The 22,134-nt window shown below is 39.7% G+C and overlaps 1 protein-coding gene and 1 pseudogene across 1 annotated transcript in view; both read left to right on the top strand.

Annotated features, from left to right (window-relative positions):
- The window catches only part of Fam199x (family with sequence similarity 199, X-linked), a 31,073-nt gene extending 15,581 nt beyond the window's left edge, over positions 1 to 15,492 (top strand). The window contains exons 3-6 of the mRNA XM_005367374.2: positions 7,745 to 7,894; positions 8,226 to 8,387; positions 9,733 to 9,999; positions 11,269 to 15,492. Coding sequence (XP_005367431.1) covers positions 7,745 to 7,894; positions 8,226 to 8,387; positions 9,733 to 9,999; positions 11,269 to 11,439 — 750 coding nt within the window. The 3' untranslated portion in view covers positions 11,440 to 15,492. The remainder of the gene's footprint in view (positions 1 to 7,744; positions 7,895 to 8,225; positions 8,388 to 9,732; positions 10,000 to 11,268) is intronic.
- On the top strand, positions 4,090 to 4,886 carry LOC101985391 (annotated as a pseudogene).
- Positions 15,493 to 22,134: the final 6,642 nt, after the last annotated feature.

Here is a 22,134-nt window from a genome sequence, read left to right as displayed (position 1 = left end):
TCTCGAACTCACAGAGATCCGCCTGCCTCTGCCTCCTGAGTGCTGGGATTAAAGGCGTGCGCCACCACAGCCGGGCTTTCTCATCCTTTTCTTGACGAGCCTTCTGTAGCAGGGTGTTGGCCTTGATGTTCTCGAGTTCCATGCGGTGGTGGAGGTCGAACTTTTCGGGGTGCAGGCAACAGAGGCTGGGAAGGCTAGCAGGGAGGAGACCCTAGAGCCACAGTCGCAGGCTCCGTGCATGCCTTGTCCTGCGGGGACAGGGCTTCAGGATACTGGGCGCCTCCGAAGCTTCTTCCTCCGTTTCTTTTGGCGTTGCCACCACTGCCTCCAGGAGCGCCTTTGTCCCTGCTGCTACTGCAGCCGCCTTCATCGCGGGAGCAAATGCAGGCCCTGGGAAGGCTTGCCAAGGGCTCCAGTTATGTTGCCGGCTGGCGTGCAGGAGCTCAAACTCCTAGCATCATTGCCTGAGCCCAGGGGCGTAACTCTCCCCTGGGTTGGCACTGAGCCTTGGCTGTGCCCCACTCCACAGGGGAGCTTCTTCTCTGGTGGCGACCAGAAGCCACTGCGTGCTACAGCCGCTGCGCTGCTGCCTGGCCGCCAGATAACTCGCACGGCCCCAAACTGTTTTTGCTCTTTATTAAGATCATTTGGATTTTGGGGGTCTCTTGTAATTCCACACAAATTTTAGGATCAGTTTTTTATTTCTACAAAATAGAGCAGTTGAAATTTTAGTACAGATTGAATTAAGCCTGTGAGGAGGATTGCTGTCTTAATTTCAACATTCCAATTCATTAAAGTGGTATTGTTTTTATTTAATTCTTTCAATGATGCCTTACAGTTCTCAGTATTCAAATCTGAAACTTTTTTGGTTAAATTTGTTTTAAAAAATCCTTTATTTTGCTTTTGGAAGTGTCCTTTTCATAATTTTAATTGCAGATTTCTCACTGTATATATAAAGCAATATACAAGTCAGTCTTTTTAATGCGGATTTTCGTAACTAGCGCTGAACTTGTTTGTTAGCTCTGTAGTTTCCTCCTGTGTGGATTCATTTGGGTTTTCCATATTTAAGTTCACGTTATCAGTGAATAGTTGTCTTTCTTTCCTCCTAGTCTTTTTTCTTCTTGCTTATTTGCCCTACCCAGATCATCCAGTGTTGAAGTGTATACATGCCTACAACCCCATCGCTCATGAGACTGAGGCAGTTGGAAGCCAGCCTAGGGTATGTAGTGAGACCATAAGCCGCCTCCTTGCACAAAGAAGTATAAGAAGTGATTAATAAGCAGCAATAGCAACAGAATAGATGAAGTTGCTAGAAAAAGTGAAGTCAAGCAGGCAAAGAGAGCTTCTTTCTTCTATCTTTTAAATCTTTCTTTTATCTGAACTGCCACCCACATTTAGGGTGGGTCTTCCCACTTTAATATTCTAATAAAGAAAATGTCGTAGAGTGCCAAGTGGCTTGCCTTTTATCTGATTCCTTATCTAAGCAGGATTCACAGTCTGTTAGGATTAGAATCAGAGAAATATGGGCCTCTTAGAAAGACTCAGGTGTGGTGGCGTATGTATTTAATCCCAGCACTTGGAATACCCAGGCAAGTGGATCTCTGCGAGTTCAAGATCAGTTTCGTCTATGCAGTGAGTTCCATACCAACTAGGAATACTTAGTGAGACGCTGTCTCCAAAAATAATACAAATAAATAAGCAAATGACCTTATTTAAAGGTCAGCACTTTCATAAGTTGTCTAATACCAGGGATGTTATATAATTGTATAGGTGTTAATGTAGATTGTGGAAGGTTTTATATGTTAAATGAGAAAATATAAACTAGTCTCCAAAAGAGGAGTGATTCCTAATTTACTTATTAATTTAATAATTGAAGGATTGCAAACAAAGGAAATTGTCAGTAAAGTGACTCAGTGGCAATGCACATGCTAAGATGCTACCTCATCCAAAGATTAAAATCTTGCCTTTGAGAGCAGCTGCTCTTCTTTTTCCAGAGATCCACTTTCAAGAGCAGCAAGTTGCCAAGTCATCTGTCCAGCCAGAGTGCATTCTTCTCTCACACCTTACATCCTGCCTCCTGTTTCCCCTCCCTCCACTCCTCCCAGTTCCCCTTTCCCTATCTCCTCTCTCCATCAGATCCACTGCTCCTGTTTCCCTTCAGGAAAAAGCAGGCTTTCTGGGGACATCAACTGAACATGGCATAACATGTTGCAATAAGTTTACGCACATGCCCTTATTAAGACTGGAGAAGCAAACTAGTAGGAGGAAAAGAGTCCTAAAAGCAGGCAAAAGAGTCAGACAGTCACCGCTCCCACTGTTAGGAGTCTCACAAGAACACCAAACTACACTGACTCCTTCAATCCTTCCGTTTTCCACACGGCTTCTCAAGCTCCACCTAATACTTGGCTGTGGATCTCTGCATCTGCTCCCATCAGTTGCTAGATAAAGCCTCTATGAAGATTGGGCTGGGCTCTGATCTATGACTATAGCACAATATCATTGACTTTTTTTCCACTCCTTACACTGGAGTATAGGAGTTGGACATTTAACATTGAGCTATGATGAGAAGTTTAAAATGCTTCCTTATCTTTGTGAGATCTCAAAATAATATTAAGGAAATTATACAAGATTGTGCTTACAAATTATGTTAGAATTTACTGAAAATTATTGTTTTAGAGTTTAAAAATTATATTAACTCTTGTGGTTAAAAGCTCCATCTATTTAAACTTCTGAGTAAATGTTTTGGGGATACAATAGTTAATATGTATGATTCACAGATTCTTTGGAAAGTTTCATTTAAGAAACCATTTCTGTTGTTGAGCAGGAGAGCTTAGAGGATGCAATGAGCAAGTAATTCTTCTGTCATACTTTAATCCTAGAGGGGTTACTTGAAATTACACATCAGCAGTTAGAGAAATGAGGTTACTTACAGAATTCTGCTGAAACTTACAAAAAATATGACAGGGTTTGATTTAATTCTCACCATGTGTCACAGCTACAGATTATGGCATAAATATACTGAATATGGTCTATAAAATATAGGATAGGACTCATTAAGCATTTTTATTCTGAAATACTTTATCAGTTATAAAGTGGGAAATTCCTGGCCTAATAAATACACAAGCGCCCATACAATTAATTCTGCTATACAGCTGCTACTCTAGTCCCGTATGTTCAATTGACTATTTGACATTTCCACTTGAATGACTTTATTATTTCATAGTAACCCATTATCTGAGATGCTGATTCCTCGATCAGTGATATCACTTCCAAAAATCGCCTTCCCATGGAAAAAGTCCATGAGCCTTTGTGACATATCTTACAGTATGGTGAATAATGACCGTTGTCTATTGAGAGTATACTTGCACACCTACCATTTTCCCGTTACCCATATTCTACACTGCACCATCTTCTTATTTCCTTCTGAAGTCCAGATTGCCTGGCTTGTATGAATACAGTGAATTTGTATCCTACTTTGGATTTAGTCACTAGTTCTTCAAGTCTCATTGGATACCATTTCCCCCTTTATTTGTTAGAATAAGTGTGTTGAGTTAGAATAATTAATATTTGAAGTCTTTGAGTGTACCATCCTGTGTGGGTTCTATGGTTGTGAACTATTTTCCTCTGGTCTGAATATTGGATTGCTTGCTCACCAGCCAGTTACCAAACAGCTCTTTTTTCTTAAGGAAGGCTTTATTTTTCTACTTTGAGGGTGGACTCCCTTGTGGTGGGTAATTCCTGGAAACAGACTCTCAGGGCAGCTACTAGCATCAGTAGCCAGTAAGCAGAGAGCAATGAAGGTTCCTAAACGATTTATACATTATCGTTTGTCTTCTAAACTTTTATAGTCATCTGTTTTTCCTGTTGATGCTTGTTAGAGGATAGGCATGATCACAGCAAAGGCTTCATGTTTCGTCCCAATCGTTCTTCATCCTGTTTTGTTTCATCAAGATACTGTCGCTAGGCAGTAGCTTTGATGGGGGCTTCCGGAACGTTCCCTGAGACCTTTGTGGCGCTGGTTGCCGCTTCGGAAAGGACGGCGGTCGGGAGTCAGGGCGTGTTTTATTTCGCGCGGATCCCGGCGGTGTGATGCGGTACAATGAGAAAGAGTTGCAGGTGCTGTCCCGTCAGCCGGCAGAGATGGCCGCCGAGCTAGGCATGTGGGGTCCCAAGAAAGGCAGCGTTGCCAAGAGGCGGCTGGTGAAGCTGGTGGTCAACTTCCTCTTCTACTTCAGCCCGGACGAGGCCGAGCCCCTCGGAGCCCTGTTGCTGGAACGCTGCATAGTGGCCCAGGAAGAGCCCAGCGGCTTCTCCATCAGCTTTGTGGAAGACCTCAGCAGGAAGTATCACTTCGAATGCTGTAGCCAAGAGCAGTGTCAGGAGTGGATGGAGGCTCTTCGCCGGGCCAGCTATGAGTACATGCGACGAAGCCTCATCTTCTACAGGAACGAAATCAGGAAGATGACAGGCAAGGATCCTTTGGAGCAGTTCGGCATCTCCGAGGAGGCCAGATTCCAGCTGAATAGCCTGCCTATGACGCACAGGCGGACTGCTTGTATTGGTTCCCAGCTAGATGTGTTGGACTGACCTTTGCCTGGCCTCTGGCTATCTTTGAAGATGTTTTTTTGGAAATGTTGTTCAAAGCCAGAGGTCCGGAGGAGGTGGGCAAGGGCTTGGATCCTTGTTCCCATGCCATCTCCCTGCCAATACCCTTGAGTGCCCCCAACTGGGGACTGAGCCTGGCACAGCTCCCCTGTTCATTATTGGGTGAATGTATCATGCTAGGTAAAGCTGTGAACCCCACTCCTGCTGAGATAGAGCAGGCCATGGTGCCGGCCTTCAGTGCTGAGCCCGCTCTATAATAAAGGTACCCCTTTTCCAAGCCACAAAAAAAAAAGATACTGTCGCTTGGAAAATGTTTTGTGTCCCTCCGCTCCGGCATGGCATGGGAGTGTTTCTAGTTTTTCCGTTGTTCCGATCCTCAGCAATAATTTTCCTTCCTTCTTTTTTAAAATAACATTTTTTATTCATTTCAAGACAGAGTCTCTCTACATAGCCCCGACTGTCCTAGAGAGCTCACTATGTAGACTAGACTGGCTACAAACTCACAGAGATCCTCCTGCCTCTGCCTCCTGTGTACTGGGATTAGAGGTGCGCTACACCACACCTGGCTTTTTTTTCTTTATGTTGGGTTTTTTCCCCTTACCCTGTGTTTTTGCAATCTGTGGTTTTACTAAATTATTTTTCTTTCCCAAATGTCTTTTTCTGTCCCTCTGAAGTCATTAAACACCACTTTGGCAACATAGGAAACGTTCTTTTTTTTTCGTTTATTTATTTATTAAAGATTTCTGTCTCTTCCCCGCCACTGCCTCCCATTTCCCTCCCCCTCCCCCAATCAAGTCCCCCTCCCTCGTCAGCCCAAAGAATAGTCAGGGTTCCCTGTCCTGTGGGAAGTCCAAGGACCACCCACCTCCATCCAGGTCGAGTAAGGTGAGCATCCAAACTGCCTAGGCTCCCACAAAGCCAGTACCTGCAGTAGGGGATGTTCTATTGGGAACTCACCAAGGCCAGCTGGCCTGGGTCTGAAAAAGCCTGGGATAAAACCGGACTCGCTGAACATAGCGGACAATGAGGACTACTGAGAACTCAAGAACAATGGCAATGGGTTTTTGATCCTACCATAGGACACATTCTATAAGGACTTTTACTACCTTTTTAGTGGTCTCAGAAACCATGGTTGAAGACTGACTCAGAGTATGATGCCAGATCCCTGTAATTGCAGTATTGGGAGGCGGGAGGAAGAAGGCAGCCTAGTCTATATATTGAGAGTTCCACATGGCCTGACATACAGTGTGAGATCTTCTCTCAAAAAGAAAATCAGCCATTAAATAAGTAAGTTATACAAGATCTTACCTCTAGTGAGCAATGGAACTAGGTTTTGTGTTGTAGGGTGTTTTAAATTCTTCCTAAGAAAATGGCCAAACTATTATTTATAAATTTTTTATATCTCCTCATCTCCCACACCAGACAAAACCAAAGATGTGAATTTAAGTGCTTATCATATAGTCTGACCCCAAAGAGATAGTCTCCAAAGATTCAAAGAAAAGTTTACTAAATTTTGAAAGTTGAAGTTTTTCTATTTTTTTTAGCTTTATTTAGTTTATGTTTCTGTGAGCGTTTTGTGTGCATGTAAGTCTGGGTATCGTGTGCATGCCTGATGTCTGGAGCTGGCATTCCAGATGGTTGTGAACCACCATGTGTGTGTTGGGAATCGGGGTCCTCTCAAGAGCAAAAAGTACTTTTAATCACCGAGTCATCTCTCCAGCCCAAGTATAGGTATTTTTAGTTGTGGGGGGGAGGGCAGTGAGAGAGAGTGAGAGCATGCAGAGTTTAGAGGTCAATCTCAGGAATATCATCCACATCTTTTGAGATACTGTCTCTAATTTCTCTAATTGACCTTAACCCAGGCTGACTGGCCAGTGAGCCCCAAGGATCTGTCTGTCTGTTTTTACATCCACCTGTGCTGCCTTTTGCATTTGTAAGTGGATGGTACCGTGGTGTATAAAATTTTAATGTAATGAACATGATTTCACTTTGTTGAATCCCCTATACCTATTATAGTGCTGTGTATGTATTAGCATCTTAAATACATATGAAAGCAATAGTTTTTAGTGCTAAAGTTCTGTCCTGTTTGAAAATTCAAAGCCTAGAAATCATTCAGAGTCAAATGTAGTTGCAAATTCTGGATACCAAAAAACCAATAAAAGTTGATGTAGCTTGTAATCATGAAAATATTCTTTGAAATTTGCTAAGAAAGGAAAAAATATCTATTTTATTTTAATTAGTATTTTAAAAATAGTGCATTAAATTAACTAATTTTAGATGATATTTGATGTGACATGTTTTGGTTTTGTGGGTGCATGTTCAAATATATCAAATTATATGCTGTGTAGTTTTTGTTTATCAAGTGTATATTAATGAAGCTATTTAATTCACTGTTTTTAGAGGTAATATATTCTTGATACTTGTCTTTCTTTAAATGAATTTGATTTGATTTTTCTGTGTTTTTGGGTTTAGTTTTTATCCTTTCTCTACACATTGTTTTCTATTTTCTTATTTTGTTTTCTAGTGTTTCCATTCTTGAGTTTTTCCTTTATATCAATAGCATATTTTAAATTACTTTAGTTGTTCTTATATTGCTCCGGTGCTCTCGAGGAGAAGAATTCGTGGAATTATGTGTGTTTAATAGAGCCAGTTGTTGGCAGAGCACTCAGGTCTCCTGTGATGGAGATCAGTACTTCTTACCAGGTTTTAGGGCTCTGATAATATTGTGACTATAAAGTAAAAAGCTTAGTGGATATTGAAACATAGATTAGCATTTTTGTAATTTATATTTATGATTTATGCGTTTTGGAAAGTACATTTTCATGGGATATCTTCAAAGAGAATATCCTGATGTTGGTCCTTTTGTATAAAATCCTGATTGTATATTTGCCTTAGTCATATGTTTGACACATGATCTTCTATACCTTAGGGTGACCTGAGGCTGGCTATTGAGCTCTGACTGTCCTTAGACCACTGATCGTCCACTCTCTACTTCCTGAGTATGGGGATTGCCTGCATATGTAACCAACCATGGCTGACCAAAATAACTTTAATTGATGCATAAAATGTGTTGCCATATTTAAAATGCAGTTTTCAATTTCTACTTTCTTTAACCCCTGTACGTCTTACTTTTCTAAAGTTACCAGGCAGTGACATTGCCAGTGGAAGTGATGTACTTTCTGACGTCATACCCAGTATCCCCAGTTCACCTTGCCTGCTTCCTAAAAAGAAGAACAAGCATCGGAATCTCGATGAACTTGCTTGGAGTGCGATGACAAATGATGAGCAGGTAAACATGTTGGCATTCTTCATTCAAAGTGTATGTGGAATAAAGCTTATGTGGAGAGCAGATGTGAAGCCTCCTTTATTTACCTCTTTGTAGCCCCCAAATTGTGTGAAGTCTGAAATTGAGTTTTAACTTTTTCTAGGAAGCAAGTGCAATCAGGACATCTTAGCAACGATCATAAGAAATGATCAGCTTTCCTATTCAGACAGTGGTTGGTGCTTCACTGGAGCCTTGGGCAAAATAATTCTTCTAATGTCTAAATCGTGTTATAATTCACATAGTAAAAGTCAGGTATTTACACTGATATTGTTTGTTGTTATTTTTCTTCATATAGGTGGAATATATTGAGTATCTGAGCCGTAAAGTCAGTACTGAGATGGGCCTTCGGGAGCAACTTGATATTATTAAAATCATTGATCCTTCTGCTCAGATCTCCCCTACTGATAGTGAGTTCATTATTGAACTTAACTGTCTCACAGATGAAAAACTGAAGCAGGTATGAAAAGTAAATGTACATTGTTTATCTACTGAAGATGCCACCATGTTATGAAGTGTCGGCCTATGTAATCATGTGCATACTCGTCATTATCAAGACTAAAATCACTGCTGTGAGATGTAACATTAGGAAGCACTGGTGCTGAGCTAAGAGTTGGAGCTCAGGGCTAGAGGGTAACATGTACAAAGCCCTGAATTCAGTCCCCAGGACTGCAAAGAAGAAGGGAAAAAATGACCTGGAGTAGCGGCACACGCCTGTAATCATAGCGCTTGGGATGTAGAGTTAGGAGGACAGAAGTTCAGGGTCATCTTTGATTTGTTAAAGACTTGAAGGCCAGCCTGGAATACCTGAGATCCTGAATGTCTCAAAGCCAAAACAAAAACTGAAACCTCCAAGTCCCTACTTAAGAAGAGTTTTATGTGGCCAGGCATGTGTGCCGAGGGATTTGAGTGGCCTTGTGGAATAACAGCCTGTGCAGAGTGACATCTGAGGGACTTTTCCTCCAGTGTTTTCCTCTACTTTAGGACCCCTTCCAAATAATAGTTTTGCTGCACCTTTTCTCTGGTACATGCTTTAATAGAAAGGCTTTTAATTCTCTGCTTCTGGTGTCTTACATTTGGCATTTGAAAATTCTCATTTCTCAAAACGAAATATCTTTCCCCATTTCTGCTAGTTTCTTTAGTGTGGTAAGTTGATGTGTTGCATTTAAAACTAGGTGTCATTGTCCCCCTCGCAAAATTTAGGGGGAAGTGCACACAAGTCAGAAACGGAATCATTAATATGCTTACCTCATTTTTAGTGTAACCACGTTTGTTTGATTTTGTGGTTTCTCTTTCAGTGTTCTTTTCTCAAAATTCAAATTCTAAAGGCCAATAGAATTTGCTAAGTAATTTTTATATTTTTAAAATATAGGTCTATGTGTTTGCTGGAGTTTTGACCCCTGCTGGTTTTGTGGTCATCCTTCCTCTCTTCCCTTCTTCCCTTCCCTTCCCTTCTCTTCCTTTCCTTCATGCTGTTCCTGCCCCTCTCTTGAGTATTGTTTTGAAACAGTTCCTTTCTAAAGTCCAGACTGGCCTAGAATGCAGTATTAAGCTCAGGCTCTGCAGAACTAGTTGCAACCCTCCTGCCTCAGCCTAGAGAACTAGATACACCTAGTGCTAGAACTAATACACCTGACTTGGTATTCATTTCTATATTTGGGTGTTTCTTATTAGCTTCTATTCTGCCTCTTTTATGCATCTGAGCATCATTCAGATTGAACACACTGTGAGGTTTTTCCCTCCAGCATCTTGAGGGTGGAATATCAAGGTGCAATACTTACCAGTGCTTGTCCATGTGTCCTAAGGTCAGAAACTATATCAAGGAGCATAGCCCTCGTCAGCGGCCTACAAGGGAGGCCTGGAAGAGAAGCAACTTTAGCTGTGCAAGCACCAGTGGCGTGAGTGGTGCCAGTGCCAGCGCCAGCAGCAGCAGTGCCAGCATGGTCAGTTCTGCAAGCAGCAGTGGGTCCAGTGTTGGAAACTCTGCTTCAAACTCCAGTGCCAACATGAGTCGAGCACACAGCGACAGCAACCTGTCTGCAAGTGCAGCAGAGCGGATTCGGGATTCAAAAGTAAAATGTCTATTCAATACGGAACTTTACCTTTCAATGTTAGCATTAGGACGCTTTCGCTTCAATCTCTTGCAAACTAAAAATTGCTCCACTCTCTGGATGCCTGTGGGTCTTGGTTTTGATTGAACAAGCAGAGTGCTCCACTGTTGAAGAAAGCTTGAGTGCTTTCAGATACTCTTCACCCACTACCATGCCGCCTTCAGTCTTTCAGTTTTTATCTTCCCTTTCAGTAAGAAATACTAGAAATATTAAAATAACAGCTTATTCTCAAGATTGCAACTCACTACTTAGCGAATCTCACTATTTTGCTAATGTCGCCATCTATTAGCTTCTAAAATTGTCGTGTATGTCTTCAATGTGTGTTTGTTTATGCATGTGTGTGTGTGTGTATTTTCTTGATGTTTTAACCTAAACTGTTCCTTGACTAAGTAAAAAGTAACGCTTTCTGTAATCTAGTTCTATTCTTTTATTGTTGAAACTTACTGTTGGGCACTTGTAAAAGAAAGTAGAAGTACATATGCAATGGTTATGTGGCTCAGCGTGGGCATATGTATGGTTCTTTGCGGTGGCACAGAGTAGAGCCTATTTAAAGATGAGAGAATCTCTTTAACTCTTTGGAAATCCAGTGATCAGAAGATACACAGTGATTCCTTCCCGTTTGTTTTGCTTGTTTTTGTCAAAGTAGAAGAAACAGCCATCTTTGGTGGTTACCAAGGGATTTCACTGAATACGTGGTTATTCTTTTCTTGGTATTAGTTTACCAGTGATGAGGATTCAGGTTTCCTAACAGGCTTTTAAGATAGCATTTGCCTGATATTAGGAAAGCATGATTCCTTTGTAGCCATTGGGAGATTTTTAGTATTCTGGGGTAAAGTGTACCTTGAAAATGTAAGTGTTAGGGATCTGGACAATGTTTTCTGCATTTTATATCCAGTATTGTACTCTAACATTTTGTTTTTGCTGTGATGATGCCATTTTACCCTAATTGAATTTTAAAAATATAAATTCTTGACAGTATTTTGTTGTCCATAGCTAGCTCAAACAATAAAGAATCAGCCCTTGCTAGCCACAAGAAGTCAGATGCAATAAAAACAGAATCTTTTTTTTTTACATCTAAGCTGGTGAATTACTTGTTGGTATAAGAATCACTCTGCAGAGAAACTTGAGCAGCTCCTAAAATGTGGAAAATAGAGAATTTGAGCCACATAACCCTGGGCTGCATACAGCAGTGTCTACACCTTACTGACTTTGTACTTTTCACTTTGACAGAAGCGATCCAAGCAGCGAAAGCTACAGCAGAAGGCCTTCCGCAAGAGGCAGCTGAAGGAGCAGAGGCAGGCCCGAAAGGAGAGGCTCAGTGGGCTCTTCCTCAATGAAGAGGTGCTGTCCTTGAAAGTGACTGAGGAAGACCACGAAGCAGATGTTGATGTTTTAATGTAATAGGGTAAATCTATCAGCAGTCTTCTTAGCATTGTTCTGTTCTCATTGGCTTACATGCATCTTGACCAGAAGTTTGGTTAGGGTTGTGCTGATGTACCATTAATCATTTAGGCCAGTGGTTAGCAGAGGGCAGTCCCAGTACCTGCAGCTTCAGCATCACCCGAAAAGATGTTAGAATTGCATTTGAACCCCATTCCAGACCCATAGGCCGTGTGGATTTGGGGCAGCACTGTGTTTTAACCAATGCCAGATTATTCTCATGCACATTCTGATTTAAGAACCACTGGTAAATGTCTTAACTATTTTAACTTTGTGGTGATTAAGTGGGCTTTTCAAAGACTAGTACATTTGCAGTTTGGGGATGTCAATGTATAGATGACAGGTAGTTTGTTACTATGTGTAACATCTGTAATTCAGTTCCCTTCTTAATGATAACATTTCTTAGTTTAATTTTTCAAGAGGGCCATAATATAATTATCAGTTCCTAGGGGCAAATCTCCTTTAGGTGAGGGTGCGCATAAGTCATGCATTGCTGTTTACAATAGTGCCTTCATTAGGTTTAGTTCCGATTTCATTAATTATTAATACAAAGGTATAAGCAAAGACCCTAATCTTTTTCAGTTATATGTAGGGTTTTTTTGTCTTTCTATACTTTACGTCAAGTGAGAATTACTTCTGCAAGTAATAACTACTGAGAAAATGATGGCTACACTAGCAAAATTTTAGACTTAATGCCTTATTGATTAATTTTCAAATGGAGATTCCAACTAAACAGTGGTAGCATATCAAACTTTCCCATTGCATCCTTACATTTTAGGCTGTCAGATAATCTCCAAACTGGATCATTTATCTATCAGAAAACATCCAGATTTTTATGCAGAACATCTCCAATGTTATACATTTCATTTGCCAGCTTGCAGGCATGTGAACAGGCTAATGTTCCTTAACTGCGAAACCACTTAGAGTTCTACCAACCTTCAGAAAGCGCTGTGAGTGGAGTATAGAAAGCACCTTTGTGGGTTCCTGATAGGACTCTAAGTCTAAATGTGAAATCATGGAGTTTCTTTAATGTTTTCAAAGAATTCATGATCATGAACTTAGAAATAGTCTGATTCCTTTACCACATGTGTTAGGGCATTCACATGGGCTAGAGAAGATGGAAACAGAGACTGACAGGTGACTTGCTTTCTGACTTTCATTTTTATGACAGCATTTGGAAGGCAAGCTGATTGTGTAATCGATGTTTCGAAAAGACTACAGAGTTCAGAGGTTGATAGGCTCTCAATGGTATTTAAGTTTAGTTCTTCAAAAAAATTGACAACTTAAATTTCCTTCATTTTCAGTTGGTATAAGGGCTTAAATTTGAATAAATTAAAGGTGAAGATTTAATCCTTGTGTGTTAGAACACACTTTTAATCCAAGGATTCAGGAAGCTGAGCTGGGATAACAAGTTCAAAGCCAGCCTGGGCTACATAGTGCTACTGAAATTTTGTATACCTTTAAAAGTTTTATTTTGCTTCCTTGAAGGCTAACGAATTGAAACTGAGAGTAAAGACTCGTGCCTTGCAGCATTGCTGAGGTCTCTGCTCCGGCCTCCTCAAGTGAAAGGATGGCTATGCGCTTTCAGCTCGAGGAACAGTTGGGATTTTCCTCCCGTCTCCTTCGGTACTCCAGTCTAGTTTACAGAGACCGAAGAGATCTCAGGGTCAGACCCTAGAATAATTGAGGAAACGTGTGCTCTGTTTTCCCTTCCAAGCACAGAAATAGAACAGAGAAGAGAAGCAAATGCATCTAAACCGGCTGCCTTCCCTTAGTAGCAAAATCGCACGGAGGAGTTTCTGCGTGCTCTTCCTGTCCTCTAAGGAAGATGGGTAACCCTGAGATGCAGAGCAGCATTTATCCGTCACACAGTTGCCAATTGTTGATTTGAGGAAAATGCAAAACTGGTTCAGGATATAATTTTAAGACCAATTTCTCTATCCTCCCAAGAATCATGTAGTCCTCTTAACTTAGATTTAACTTAAGTCACTATTGAATAAGTTTACCAAAGTGCCATTGGCAGATTTTTAATGTCTATAAAAGTTTGCATATTTATAGAAATATGTCATAAAATTTTGTTTGAGTCTATTCACTCTATACATTAGAACCAAAATATAAACTCTATTTGGAGGAGATTGAAAATACTACTTTCATTTAGAAGCAAAAAGTGGAACTCTTGGACTTGTTTATAAGAGATAGAGATTAAAGTCTTTCTCTTTCCTTCCAAAATAGAAGCTATATCACAAAAGGCTGTTATCTGTCAGGACGTTTCATGTGGCTGAGAGAGAATTGTTGGAATGGGTGGTAATTTATTAAATCTGCTATCTCTGTAGGGTATATTTAAAACAAATTCAAGTCAGGATCTCTTCTTTCATTTTCAACGGAAAGCCTACATAATCAGTTAATTAAAAGGCAAATCAGGGAAATGCAAATCCAAACTGATGAGAGTCTATCTCATTCCAGTCAGAACAGCTATCATCCAGGAAACCAAAAGCAAATACTGGTGAGAGTAGGGGCCGGGGTGGGGGGAGGTAGGAAGGAATCTGTATATGCTGCTGGTGAGAATACAAAACTGCTGTACCAGTCAGTGGAAATCAATATGGAAGTTCTTTTTTTAAAAAAATTACAAGTGGAACTGTATTATCCAGCTGTACCATTCCTGAGTGTGCTCAAAATAAATGAACTCAGCATATGACAGGAATACTTCTATTTCCATGTTTCTCGCAGTATTGTTCCCAATAACCAATAAATAGATTCTTATCGGCAGATGAATAAAGAAAATGTGACACATACACAGAGCATAGTTGTATTTAGCCATAAAGAAGACTGCAATTATGTCATTTGCAAGAAAACAGATGGAACTGGATGGAGATCATCACAAAGTAAGGCAGACTCAAAAAGACAAACATTGTAGGGTTTTTTTACATGTGAAATCTAGATTTAATAAAATGCAAATTAAGAAATTAGAAGGGGACACTATTTGGGAAGGGGAAAGGATCTAGTAAAAAGGGAACGGGGGGCAAAAGATGGTAGGTAAATATGATCAAAGTAAATTATAAATATGTATGGATAAATTGGTGAATGAATGAGAAGTCTCGAATTTGCTCCAGTGTTGGTTATCTTCTGTACAAAGCTGACGGTGGAGTGAATAAGTCTCCTCTTTACAGATTTATCCAGACTTTATTAGAGATCTTGGAAGACCATGTCAGTCCTTATTACTGCTTTTAAAAGTGCGAGCAGTGAGTTAAGCCAAATGGCATGTATTTTTATACAGTTTCACAAATGATTAAAGGAAGGCGGTGTCCTAGAATGTAGTGGGTTGTAACAGGCTGGTTTATTCTGTTTTACCAAGAACATAGAATAAAATGAAACTTTTCTTCATTCTTTGGTAGATAGTGGCAGCTTTATTGAGTTCCTCTGTTTTGTGGGTAAGTTAGATATTGGTGAATTAAATCCCAAAAGCTGACTTATCAAATAATGACCCATAGTGTGCATAGACATCTCATTTTTTAGCTTTTTAAAAGTGGTAAATTCCCTCAAAAAGAAAAATTATAAGAAATTATTGTAGAAAGGTATCCAGATTCTGATGAGCTTTAAAAATTGTAAAATTTATTGTATATCTTCATATTTAAGCCAAAAATGTTACTACATAAACTCTATAGTAGTCTTGTTTGTTTTGGGTTCTCGTAGCAGACTTTTTTTTTCATGGCTTCTCTGTAGCCTCATGTGCCTTAAAGGTGGTGAACTTTGACATTTTCATCAATATCAGGCTTTTCCAAACTCAAGTATCAGAATGTTATAATTTGGTTCATGTAATGCTCATGGTGTTTGGATATTAGTAAGCAAAACTTACCAATAGTAGTAGTCATAGAGTATCAAATGAGATAAAAAAACCTTCAGATCTTAGACACGATTGCGTAAAACTAGTTTTGATCCACAAGATTATTGAAGAGCCTTGCATTTATGTAAAGTTTTTTTTTGTTTTTGTTTTTGCTTTTTTTTTTTTTTTTTGGTTTTTTCGAGACAGGGTTTCTCTGTGGTTTTGGAGCCTGTCCTGGAACTAGCTCTTGTAGACCAGGCTGGTCTTGAACTCACAGAGATCCGCCTGCCTCTGCCTCCCGAGTGCTGGGATTAAAGGCGTGCGCCACCACCGCCCGGCTTATGTAAAGTTTTAATTAATGTATTGTTTTTTTCCACGGGAGAAAAATGTCTGAGGCCAGGATACTTTTTCTTTCTGAGACAGGTCTCCCTATATACATCAGGCTAGCCTTGAACTTGCTATGTTGTCCAGGCTGCTCTGGAACTCTTGATGCTTTCCCCTTAGCTTCTCTGGGTTTTGGGATGCAGACATGTCTGGGGAGTGTACCTTTTTAAACTAGCTAACATATATCACGAAAGAATTTTTAGGGTCTAGACAAAAACTCTTCTAGAACCAAGATTATAGAGCAAGGTGTTTCTTCTTTTAAGGATTCATTGAGTTCCTCTGTGTATTCATCAGGTCACCCTGTCCTCTCTCCTTTTTAACAAATTACCTCTTAGCACTCTGTCTTTAAGAATTCTTCTTTGGAATTGATGGAGGGTGAAGTCAGTTTGACTTAGCTGATAGTATAGTTCTTTTGTGTTTAATAGTAGTGTGGATGTTGAATTCTTTGACATTCAGCATATTTAAGTTAGAGGTAAATTGCGTCTTGAAAGGGACTTTTAGGAAATAAATATTTGAGTAAAAATCTAGTATGGTAACTTTGCAGTAGTTTTAAACTTAATACAGTGGAATAAATTTTATCTTAAAACTGAACATTATTAAATGTGTAAGACCTCTCGGGTATTTTTAGCTAGGCATTTCTGTCAGAGTAGTATTTGGAACACAATCCTTGGAATATTTAAATTTGGTCTCTGAAAAATAATTTCCATCCTCTGTGAGGCTTAGCGGGAAGTCTGACATTTCTTATACTGGATATTAAGAGTAAGGCAGTTGCATGGCATAGCTCAAGGTCCAAATTGGCGCACTATGATTTAATTTCCATTTCTTAAATACTAAATTTGTTTGCAGCTCCCTACCCAATTATTATTATTATTATTATTTTTTTTTTTTTTTGGTTTTTCGAGACAGGGTTTCTCTGTGGCTTTGGAGTCTGTCCTGGAACTAGCTCTGTAGACCAGGCTGGTCTCGAACCCCAGTTATTTTTTGAATTGAGGTTATTGATGTTTTAACCTAGACCAGACAATGGCAAATTACATTTTAATTTGACATTCATGCCAAACTCAGAAAAACCAATGTGGTCTTCGCTGATTTCAGTATATAGTAGTTTTTCTTTATTGTCAGGTTTCTTCTGTTACATCTTTGTGGTGAATGGAACCTGTGGAGATATGTGTTCTTTTTTTATGGTGATGTATGGGGTGGAAAAGGGAAGAATTGCTTAATTAATACATACCTGTTTTGACTATGTCAAGGTAATTGTAGAATCAATGTGTACAGGTGATAAGTACACACTTAAGATGCTGAATTGTTCAGAAGAACAGCCGTGGCTTGTTCTGTAAAGTTGTTTGTTCTTAAACTGAAGCTAACCTTTTAGGTTTACATTGAGATTTCGAGGCTTTTAGAGAATGGAGCTGGTAGTGTCTCTTCCTGTAGTGGGTGAAATTAATTTCATGTTTGAGTACGCTAGTTTAGATAAAAATTATTATTCATAAATCTTTGTGTTAGCAATTTAATAGGACTGTTGCCAAAAATAACAATATAACAATAAACACAAGTACATGTAAAACATTTCACAGATGGTTAAAATTTGCAAATTGTGGGGCTCCCCCACTTTTCAAAAATTAGTTATGTAGCATCAATATCATAACCAAAGTAGTAGGAAGGTGACTGGTTCAGAGAATCTGCAAGTAGTCTTAAATATTGTAAAGTATCAGGTTGTTAACCGGGACTTTTTCCTATATTCCTGCAAAATATATTCTATTAATGCACTTTTGTATATATGACAGTCTCCTGTACATTCTGTACCTACTACAGTGTATATAAAACCTGGTTGTTTTTCTCAAAGCTATGTGAGGAGGGAGTGCAGTTGGTTTCTATGTTGAGCTCCTTCTCACACATGAAAATATTTTAGCTGTTATGTCTAAACGAATATGTATGATTATAACTGAAGCTGGCTATGTGGCAGAATTGTCTTTTGAACTCAATATCAGAATGAAAGGAGTCATTTTGGTCTTTAAGAATTATGGTAATCATTCCATCTTAATTCTCTCTTTTCAAAACCCCATTGCTATTACTACTGTATACTCCGGATCAGCTCCTCTCAAAGTTCCATTCCTGAGCATTTACCACTAACAGACAACTGTCCTTATGGTTGGTGGCAGTTTGATTGGACTTTACAAATTTGTTTTGTGAGAGTCTCAGTCTCCCAAAAGTCATGAGTAAAACATTTTTTTCTGAAGAGATCAGATTTCTAGAGAGATTATAATTCACACCATAAGTGAAAATTAGGTCGATTTTGTTGTTGTTGTTGACAAAAACGATGTATTTTCTTTATGTATTGCTGTAGAACCTTTTAAAGTTAAGTTTCCAGAAAAGAAATGTCTATGATTAGTTGTATGTGTAGATTCAGGTGCCATTCTGATTTGATTTTTTTTTGTGTGTGTGTGTGTGTGTAGGTTTTTAGTTTGATTTTTTTTTTATAAACAATGTTATTTCTTACCACTAGAGGGACGTCTATGGTTCTTTTCTGCTTTGGAATTTTTTTTTTAAGTTTCACAGATTGGCATAGACTTATCCTCCGAATGTTTTCTTAGTAATTATGTTCATTTATTAGTCAAAGGTAGACTAATTAAGCTTGTTTAATGAAAAAGGCAGTCTTACTCATGCTGTCTGTAATCTTCCATTTTTAATAAATGTTAGATACTAAGTAAAACCTGTATGTGTGTGTGTTTCTTTTTTTTAATATTTATTTATTATGTATACAATATTCTGTCTGTGTGTATGCTTGCAGGCCAGAAGAGGACACCAGACCTCATTACAGATGGTTGTGAGCCACCATGTGGTTCCCGGGAATTGAACTCAGGACCTTTGGAAGAGCAGACAGTGCTCTTAACCGCTGAGCCATCTTTCCAGCCCCATTTGTGTTTCTTTTTTAAGGTACTCCATAGCTGTATTGTCCTAATGGTGGGCACTAGACATACATGACTGTGTATATGAATTGAAATTAAATGAAGTTCAGATTTTTTTCCCTAAGTCATGCAGCAATATTTCAAGTGTCCAAATACCCACATGTGGCTTTAGGCTAAGTTTTATTTTGGAAACACAGAATCTGAAAAATGTTCCACAATGTTGGGCATGGGCGTGGCACATGCCTTTAATCCAAGCATTTGAGAGGCAGAGGAAGGTGGCTCTCTGAGTTCAAGGCCGGCCTGGGCTTCAGAGTGAGTTCTAGCACAGCCTGGGCTATATAAAGAGACCCTGTCTCAGACAAACAATTTTTTAAAAATGTTCCACAATCACAGAGAATTCTTGTGGAGAGAGCTGCTATAGAGATTTGATGGTTGCTCTATCGGTCATTGTCATTCTACTAGTTAACAGTATTCAGTGACTAAGAGCTGCTGCCCACAGAGCTGGTAATTGACTGGTGTGAGAGGGTAAGTGAAGTGTACTTGGTTTTCTGTTTCATTAAAATCACTCAGCACTCGGGAGGCAGAGGCAGGTGGATCTCTGTGAGTTTGAGGCCAGCCTCGTCTACAAGAGCTAGTTCCAGGAACCAAAAAGCTACAGAGAAACCCTGTCTCGAAAATCAAAAAAAAAAAATCACTGCCAAGGGCTGGAGAGATGGCTCAGAGGTTAAGAGTGCTGGCTGCTCTTCCAGAGGTCCTGCGTTCAATTCCCAGTACCCACACGGTGGCTCACAACCATCTGTAATGAGATCTGGTGCCCTCTTCTGGCTTGCAGGTGTGAATGCAGGCAGAACACTGTATACATAACAAATAAATCTTTAAAAAAAATAATGAAACCACTGCCAGAGTTGGAAGCTTGTGGTTTTAGTGGAAGAATTTCTCTGATACTGACTGTTTCGTTTGACTCTGAGAAAGTTAATGTTTGAATAAGGTGACAGATTAGGCACATTTCTTTAGTTGATTACTTTCGGTGGTAAGGGTTGAACCTGGGCCCTTAGAACATGTTAAACCAATGCTCTTACTCTTGAGCTGTACCCCTGACCCCATAATTTCTTAGTTTTATTATTATAAATAATAATGCAGCTGTCATGCAGCTTTCTCTGTGAGTTCTTCCTTTGACATAAATCTGTAAATGACAGTATTAGGACACGGAACCAAGTACAGACATTTTTTAAAGACAGTCTAATGCCAAGTGCTCAGCCCTAGACACAATAACATGGAGGCAACAGTGAAGAGACTCAGCAGGATGCATTATATGTGGATTGATGTATATGTAACAACAATGGTTAAAGAAGAAGCCATGAATTTGAGAGGGAGGGGAAGGTCAGGCATGGGAGGGGGAAAGAGCAGAAATGATGTAATTACATTTAATTTAGTAAAACTCTTCTTACAAATAGAAGTGTGAGCTACAGGATCAGTGTTTCTCTATTAATTCTTATGATAGGAGATTCTAATAAAGTCACTATTTCTCGAGCCTGACAATATTCTACCCTCTTGCTGTTGGTTTGCACCTCATGGTAAGTGGAATATTATAATGTATTATCTGGGTTTCTTGGTGATAGGCTGGCAGTTACTAGATTTAGGTCCAATGTCACTTACTTGATTTTTTTTTTAGCATGACATTCACTAGAATGCTATAATCACTATATATGCTACTTCATAATGGTAATTTTGCTACTGCTATGAATTGTGATGTAAATATCTGTGTTTTCTAAGGGTCTCAGGTAACCACTGTGAAAGGGTCATTCACTGGGTTGAGACCCTACAAAAGCTAAACCCAGATGACAATCTCATCTCAGTCTGATTTTGTAAAAAATAAATGTACTTCTGTAACATACTTGTATATATATTATGTTATATATATATACACACACACATGTATTTAATCATATCTATAAAAATACTTCCTAATGTCAAGTAGTTATTTATTTACAATAAAAATCATAACTATTATTGTTACTAAGTTCAAAAATAATTCTGCATGTTCCTGACCCTAATATAAATTACTTGTTCTATTGCTTGAGTTCTGATGGTATCTTGGCCACTGCCCTCTCCTTTTTCTCTCCCTTTTCATGATAGAGTTTTATGAAGTGCATGCTACCTGTGAGCTTCTGATCTTCCCGCCTCCACCTCGCCTCCTGAGCACTGGGGTTACAGTCCCGCACCAGCATGCCTGTTTGTATGCTGTGATAGGATGGAACCCAGGACTTCGTGCATGCTAGGCAAACACTCTGCCAACTGAGCTACGTTCCCAGGCCTTGACCCCCATGTGTTTTGAAGCACTATATCTATTGCTTTTATATAGAAACAGTCTCAGTTGTTTTCCTTAATATGTTGTTAAAAGTCATAGAATGATTTGAATTCCTAGGCAGCAGGAAGGGAATAGATCACAGTAACTTGAAGTATGGCTTTGCTATTTGATGTGCCTCTGTATCCAAGAATTTTCTTTTCGTGGCCTAAGGAGATGGATTAGTGGATAAAGTGCTTGGTGTTAAAGCATAAGGACAGTCACAGATCTCCATAGCCCAGACGAAAGGCACACGAGCCAGATTATGGGCGTAGCAGATGCCTAGAATCCTAGCACTTGGGAAACAGAGATGGTATCTTTGGGGCGAGTTGGCTTGCTACACTAGCTGGAGCCACTGAGGTCAGCAAGAAACCTTGCCTCAATACATGTAGTAGAGAGCAATCAAATAAGACACCTGATGGAAATCAGGTCTCTATACATGACTCACAAGAATGTCCTTAGTTAGAATTAGATCAAATGGTAAAGATCTGTTGGTTTTAATTTATTTACTTATTTTTACATACCAATCCCAGTTCCCCCTCCCCCTCTCCTGCTCCCCCCATCGTCCCCCCCCACCCCCAACCCCCATTCGTTCCTCAGAGAGATAAGGCCTCCCCTAGGAACTAAGTCTGTCCCAACATCTCTTTGACAGAACCACGCACCACCCCACCCCCATGCCTAGGCTGAGTAAGGCATCTCTCCATAGAGAATGGACTCCACAAAGTCAGTTCATGCATCAGGATTAGATCCTGGTCCCACTGACTCAGAGACAGATATTGGGGTTTAACCAGAAAAGCAAAGCAGCCAGCCACTGGCTGTTACCTCAAACTCAGTCTGAAAATGGTGATCCTGCCTCCAGGAAAACTCAGAATGATGTTGGGGGAGGGTGCCGCTTGTTGGTTCCTGGCCGCCTGGTTAGCTTATACCCGAAATAATCACACAGAAACTTTATTAATTAAATCACAGCTTGGCCCATTAGCTCTAACTTCTTATTGGCTAACTCTTACATATTAATTTAACCCATTTCTATTCATCTGTGTCGCCACATGGCTGTGGCTTACCTACTAAAGTTCTGACCAGCGTCTGTCTCAGGCGGCTCCATGGCATCTCTCTGCTGCTGTTGTCCCTTTCTCAGCATTAAGAAAATTCAAGGTTAATAAAGCATTATGTAATCTATTTCTGGGGGTATTTTCCACCCCTCTTTA

This window comes from Microtus ochrogaster, unplaced genomic scaffold (assembly GCF_000317375.1).
Source record: "Microtus ochrogaster isolate Prairie Vole_2 unplaced genomic scaffold, MicOch1.0 UNK17, whole genome shotgun sequence".
NCBI lineage: Eukaryota > Metazoa > Chordata > Mammalia > Rodentia > Cricetidae > Microtus > Microtus ochrogaster.
Note: the sequence above shows the minus strand (reverse complement) of the source record. Positions and strands in the feature narration are given on the sequence as shown.